The 6,634-nt window shown below is 66.2% G+C and overlaps 1 protein-coding gene across 1 annotated transcript; it reads left to right on the top strand.

Annotated features, from left to right (window-relative positions):
* Positions 1-6: 6 nt before the first annotated feature.
* On the top strand, positions 7-6,630 carry EPPK1 (epiplakin 1; the record flags this gene model as incomplete). Its single annotated transcript, XM_021383995.1, has 1 exon — positions 7-6,630. A coding segment is annotated over exon 1 (6,531 nt), but the record flags the coding sequence as incomplete, so codon positions are not given.
* Between the last annotated feature and the right edge of the window lie 4 nt (positions 6,631-6,634).

The following is a 6,634-nucleotide window of genomic DNA, read 5'->3' as shown; positions in this document are numbered from 1 at the left end:
GTGAACAGTCGCACTGAGCACGGGGACGTGCTGGGAGCAAAGCGCCGTGCCGCTGCGCCGGGCCGGCAGAATGCGGCCGCAGGCAAGGACGCGGCGGCGATGCGCCGCGGTGGCCATGCCCGGGAGGCATCCGGCTGCATCGCCGGGGTGTACGTGGAGGCTTCGAAGAAGAGCATGGGTTTTTACGATGCCACCAGGGAGCACCTGGTGAGCCTGGAGCCGGCGCTGCTCCTCCTGGAGGCGCAGGCGGCCACGGGCGGCATCGTCGACATGGGGCGCGAGCGCCGCGTCCCCGTGGCCGAAGCCGTGCGGCTGGGGCTGGTGGGCATGGAGCTGAAGGAGAGGCTGCTGGCTGCCGAGAGGGCGGCCGCCGGCTTCGTGGACCCTTACACCCGGGAGCGGATCCCCCTGCAGCAGGCGCTGCGGAAGGAGCTGCTGGGGAAGGAGCAGGGAGCGCGGCTGCTGGAGGCCCAGCTGGCGACCGGGGGAATCGTCGACCCGGCCACGGGCGAGCGGCTCCCGGCGGAGGCCGCCCGCGAGAGGGGGCTCCTGGGCGAGGAGATGGGGAGCGACGGCGGCGAGGAGAGCAAGGGCTTCCTGGACCCCAACAGCATGGAGAGGGTCGGCTACGCGGAGCTCAGGGAACGGTGCCGGGCGGATCCGGGCTCGGGGCTCCTGCTGCTGCCCCTGCGGCTCACGTTCGCGGGGCTGGGAGGGCGAGTGAGCGGCGCGGAGCTGCGGGACGCCGGCGTCATCGGCCCCGACGTGCTCAGGGCGCTGGAGGAGGGGAAGGTCTCGGCCCGGGAGGTGGCGGAGGACGACGCGGTGCGGCCGTTCCTGCGCGGCACCGGCTGCGTGGCCGGCGTGGTCCTGCCCTCGGGGGAGCGCAGGAGCCTTTACCAGGCGCTGCGGGAGCATCTCCTGCTGCCCGGCGCCGCGTTGGCGCTGCTGCAAGTGCAGGCCTCCACCGGGAGCCTGACCGACCCCGTGCAGAACAGGAGCTTCTCTGTCGACGAGGCCGTCAGGAGCGGGCTGGTCGGCCCCGAGCTCCACGAGCCGCTGTCTTCGGCGGAGAGATCCGTCAGCGGGTACAGGGACCCCCGCACCGGGGAGGTGCTGTCCCTCTTCCAAGCCATGAGCAGGGGATTCGTCGCCAGGGAGCACGGCCTCCGGCTCCTGGAGGCTCAGGTGGCCACCGGCGGCGTCATCGCTCCGGGCCGGCACTTCCGCGTCCCCGTAGAGACCGCGTGCCGCTGGGGGTACCTGGATGAGAGCACCCGGCGGCTCCTCGCCGGGACCGAGGGGTTCTTCCACCCCAGCTCGCAGGAGAAGCTGAGCTACGCGGAGCTGCTGCGACGCTGCGTCACCGACCCCAGCACCGGGCTCTTGCTGCTGCCGCTCGGTGACGGGCCCCAAGGAGCGCGCCTCTTCCTGGACCGCAGCGCCCAGGCGGCTCTGGAGAGCACGGAGGTGCCCGTCGCTTCGGGCAGGTTCGGAGGCAAGTCGGTGTCGGTCTGGAAGCTCCTCTTCTCCGAATACGTCCAGAGCGAGCGGCGGGCCGCCCTCGTGCAGCGGTACCTGGAGGGATCGCTCTCCGCGCAGGAGCTGGCCGCGGCCGTCCGTGCCGCCGTCGAGGAAGCGGCTTCCGCCGCCAACGTCACCTTCGAGGGGCTGAGGGGACACGTGAGCGCCGACCAGCTCCTGAGCTCCGAAATCATCAGCGAGGACCTGTTCAAGAAGCTGAAGGAGGGGGAAACGTCGGCCGAGGAGGTGGTGGGCATGGACACGGTCAGGAAGTACCTGGAAGGGACGGGGAGCATCGCGGGGCTGCTGCTTCCCGACTCCCAGGAGAAGATCAGCATCTACCAGGCCAAGAGGAAGGGGCTCCTGAGGCCGGGGACGGCGCTGATCCTGCTGGAAGCGCAGGCGGCCACCGGCTTCGTCATCGACCCGGCGGCCAACAAACGTTATTCCGTGGACGAGGCTTTACGGGCCGGCGTCATCGGCCCCGACGTCTACGACAAGCTGCTGTCGGCGGAGAAATCCGTCACCGGGTACCGGGACCCCTGCTCGGGGGAGAAGATCTCTCTCTTCCAGGCCATGCAGAAGGAGCTGATCGTCAGGGAGCACGGCGTGCGCCTGCTGGAGGCCCAGGTGGCCACGGGCGGCATCATCGACCCGGTGCACAGCCACCGCCTGCCCGTGGAGGCGGCCTACCAGCGCGGCTACTTCGACAAGAAGATGAGCGTCGTCCTGTCGGACCCCAGCGACGACACCAAGGGTTTCTTCGACCCCAACACGGAGGAGAACCTCACCTACCTGCAGCTGAAGGAGAAGTGCGTGACGGAGCCGGGCAGCGGGCTCTGCCTGCTGCCCCTCAACAGCAGGAAGCGGTGTTTGGTGGACGCCGCCACGCGGGAGCTGTTCCGTGGCTCCTGGCTGCCCGTCCGCTTCGGGCGTCTGCGCGGGGATAAGGTCTCAGTCTGGGAGCTGCTGACCTCCGAGTATTTCAGCGAGGGGCGACGCCGGGAGATCTTCAACCACTACCGGCTGAGGAAGCTCAGCCTGGAGCAGATCCGGGCCATGCTGGAGGAGGAGGTCAAGAAATGGGCCCCCGTCAAGTTCCCGGCCCTGAGGGGCAGCGTCAGCGCCTACCACCTGATGGAGACGGGCGTCATCGACCGGGCCCTGCTGGAGGAGCTGCTGGACGGCTCGGTCACCCCCGAGCAAGTCCTGCGCATGGACTCGGTCAGGAAATACCTGTACGGCTCCGGCAGCATCGGGGGCATCGTGCTCCAGCCCTCCAACCAGAGGATGAGCATCTACGAGGCCATGAAGCGGAACCTCGTGGTGCCCGGAGTGGCCCTGCCGCTCCTGGAGGCCCAGGCTGCCACGGGTTTCATCATCGACCCGGTGAACAACCAGAAGCTGCGCGTGGATGAAGCCGTCAAGGAAGGCGTCGTCGGGCCGGAGGTGCACGAGAAGCTGCAGCGAGCGGAGGCGGCCGTGTCGGGCTACAAAGACCCCTTCACGGGCAGGAAGATTCCCCTCTTCCAGGCCATGAAGAAGGGTCTGATTGCCGACAAGCAGGCCATGCAGCTGATGGAGGCGCAGATGGCGACCGGGGGCATCATCGACCCCGCGTGCGGCCACCACGTCCCCATCGAAGCCGCCCAGAAGCGCGGCTGCCTGGACGAGGACACGGGCAGGGCCCTTTCTGAGCCCGGCGACGGCAGCGGAGCCTTCTGCGACCCGGGAAGCAAGGAGAGCGTCAGCTACGCCGAGCTCATCCAGCGCTGCCAGAAGGACGAGGCGGCCGGCTTCCACCTGCTTCCCCTGCAGCAGGCGCCCGCTCCCTCCTACACGGACGAGCAGATCCGGCGGCTCTTCCAGGAAACCGCGGTGAAGGAAAAAGGAGCCTCCCTCTGGGCGCTCATCCACTCCGGGTACTTCACCGAGGAGCAGAGGAAGGACTTGGTGGAGAGGTTCCGGGCGAAGGAGACGTCGCTGCAGGAGCTGGTTGCCCTGGTGCTGGCGCTGGTCGGGGAGATGGAAATGAAAGCCCGCACCCGCGTCGCGCTGGGCGCTCTGCGCGGCAGCGTCCCCGCCGTGCGGCTGCTGGAGGCCGGCATCATCACGCAGAAGATGTTCGAAGAGCTGGCGCGGGGCGTCCGAACTCCCGAGGAGCTGGCCGAAGTGGACAGCGTCAAGAGGTACCTGCAAGGCACGGGCAGCATCGCCGGCGTGCTCGTCGAGGCCTCCAAAAAGAAGATGAGCTTTTACGATGCCATGAAGAACAACCTCCTCCCGCCCGGCGTCGCCCTGAAGCTGCTGGAAGCCCAGGCGGCCGCCGGCTACCTCGCCGACCCCGCCACGAGCCGGCGGCTCAGCGTCAGCGACGCCGTGCGAGCCGGCCTCGTTGGAGAAGAGCTCGCCGAGACGCTGCTCCGCGCCGAGCGGGCGGCGCTGGGCTACGCGGACCCCTACACCGGGAGCCCCATCTCCCTGTGCCAGGCGGTGAGGAAGGAGCTCGTTCCCCTGGGCGACGCGGTGCCGTTGCTGGAGGCGCAGCTGGCCGCCGGGGGGATCATCGATCCCGTCCACCGCCACCACCTCCCGCTCCAGGCTGCCTGCAGGTACGGCTTCTTCGACGAGGACTTGAGCCGAAGCCTCGCGCAGCTGAACGACGGCACCAAGGTCTTCTTCGATCCCAACGCGAGGGAAAACGTCACCTACCAGCAGCTGAAGGAGCGGTGCGTTTACGACGAGGACGCGGGGCTCTGGCTCCTTCCCCTGTCCGAAAACGCCGTGTTCTGCGCCGACGAGCGAACCGCGGAGGCGCTGAGGTCCGTGACCGTCTGCGTCAACGTGGGGCGGTTCAAAGGACAGACGGTGTCCGTCTGGGACCTGCTCAACTCCGAGTACCTCTCGGACAGCAGAAGGAGGGAGCTGGTGCGGAAGTTCAAAGAGGAGAATGCCGAAGCGCTGCGAGAAATCGTAACGGCCGTCACCGCCATCGTCGAAGAGACCGAGGCGCAGGGCAAGAAGTTTGCGTTCAAAGGGCTGCGGAAAAAGGTGTCCGCCAGCGACCTGTTCCGCTCGCAGCTGATAGACAAGAAAACCCTCGATGAGCTCCACCAGGGGAAGAAAACGGTCCAAGACGTGACCCAAATGGACTCGGTGCGCAGATACCTGGAGGGCAGCAATTTCATCGCGGGGGTCCTCGTCCAACCGAGCAACGAGAAGATGAGCATCTACCAGGCCATGAGGAAGGGCATCCTGCGGCCGGGCACGGCCCTGGTGCTGCTGGAGGCGCAGGCGGCCACCGGCTTCCTCATCGACCCTGAGAAAAACAAGAAATTCTCCGTGGACGAGGCGCTGAAGGCCGGCCTCGTCGGCGCCGAGCTTTACGACAAGCTGCTCTCCGCAGAAAGAGCTGTGACGGGCTACGTCGACCCCTACACGAAAGCGCCCATGTCCCTCTTCGAAGCCATGAAGCGAGGGCTGATCGTGAAGAGCCACGGCGTGCGCCTGCTGGAGGCCCAGGTGGCCACGGGCGGCATCATCGACCCGGTGCGCAGCCACCGGCTGCCCGTGGAGGTGGCCTACCAGCGCGGCTACTTCGACGAGGAGATGAACCGGGTCCTGTCGGACCCCGGCGATGACACCAAGGGCTTCTTCGACCCCAACACGCACGAGAACCTCACCTACCTGCAGCTCCTGGACCGGTGCGTTCAGGATTCCGAGACGGGGCTGTACATGCTGCAGGTTGTGCAGGAAGGGGGAAAATACTTCGGCGTCGACGAGCTGACAAGGCAGGTTCTGCAGTCGAAGCCCCTTCCGGTGAAAGTGGGAAGATTCAAGGACCGAACGAGGTCCGTCTGGGAAATCCTCTACTCCCATTATATCCCCGAGCAGAAAAGGAAAGAACTGCTGAAGCGATACAAGGGCAAGACTCTTAGCCTGGAAGACCTCATGGCGCTCCTCCTCCGAATAATTGAGGACACGGAGCAGAAAGGAGAAGCCCTCAAGGTTCAAGGGCTGCGGGGCGAGGTGTCAGCGTCGGAACTGTTCCGCTCAGAGATCATTGACAGGAGGACTCTGGATCAGCTGCAGGACGGGAGCCTGACGCTCGACGGCCTCACCGAGAAGGACGAGGTCCGGAGGTACCTGCACGGCACCGGCTGCGTCGCCGGCGTTCTGCTCCCGTCCAGGAAGGAGACGATGAGCGTCTACCAGGCGCTGGAGAGGGGGCTGCTCTCCGAGCAGTGCGCGCTGGGGCTGCTGGAGGCCCAGGCCGCCACCGGCTTCCTCGTCGACCCGCTCACCAAGCAGAAGCTCCCCGTGGACGAAGCCGTCTCCACCGGGTTGGTGGGCAGCGAGCTGCACGAGAAGCTGCTGTCGGCCGAGCGCGCCGTCACGGGCTACACGGATCCCCAGACGGGCGCCAAGATTTCCCTCTTCCAGGCCATGCAGAAGAAGGCAGCGGCCAAGGAGCACGGCGTGCGCCTGCTGGAGGCCCAGCTGGCCACGGGCGGCATCGTCGACCCCGTGCACGGCCACCGCCTGCCCCTGGAGGTGGCCTACAAGCGCGGCCACCTGGACGGGGACACGTTCCTCCTGCTTTCGGATCCCGACCACGGCAGCAAAGGGTTTATCGACCCGAACGTCCGTGAGAAAAGCAGCTACGCTCAGCTCCTGAAGCGGTGCAGCAAGGACGCAGCCACGGGGCTGTACCTGCTGCCGCTCCTGGAGGAAGAGGAGGAGGACTATTTCCACATCGACGAGCCAACGAAACAAGCTCTGATGGCCACCAAGGTGCAGGTGCCCGTCGGGAAATACAAAGGGCGCGAATTATCGCTGTGGGAACTCCTCTGCTCCGAGTACGTCACCGAAGAGAAAAGAAAGGAGCTCGTGAAAAAATACAAAGAGGAATCGCACCGCATCGTACAGAGAATCGTCGACGTCATCTTAGATATCATCAGAGAGAAAGAGCAGAACAGAAGCGACGTCTGGTTCCAAGGCATCAGGCAGCAAATAACGGCGTCGGAACTGCTCAGCGCGCAGATAATCACAGAAGAAACCATGGAAAAGCTCAAGGAAGGGAAAGAGACGGCGCAAGAAATAGCGCAGA

This window comes from Numida meleagris, unplaced genomic scaffold, assembly GCF_002078875.1.
Source record: "Numida meleagris isolate 19003 breed g44 Domestic line unplaced genomic scaffold, NumMel1.0 unplaced_Scaffold849, whole genome shotgun sequence".
NCBI lineage: Eukaryota > Metazoa > Chordata > Aves > Galliformes > Numididae > Numida > Numida meleagris.
This window is presented reverse-complemented; position numbering and strand designations above follow the sequence as displayed.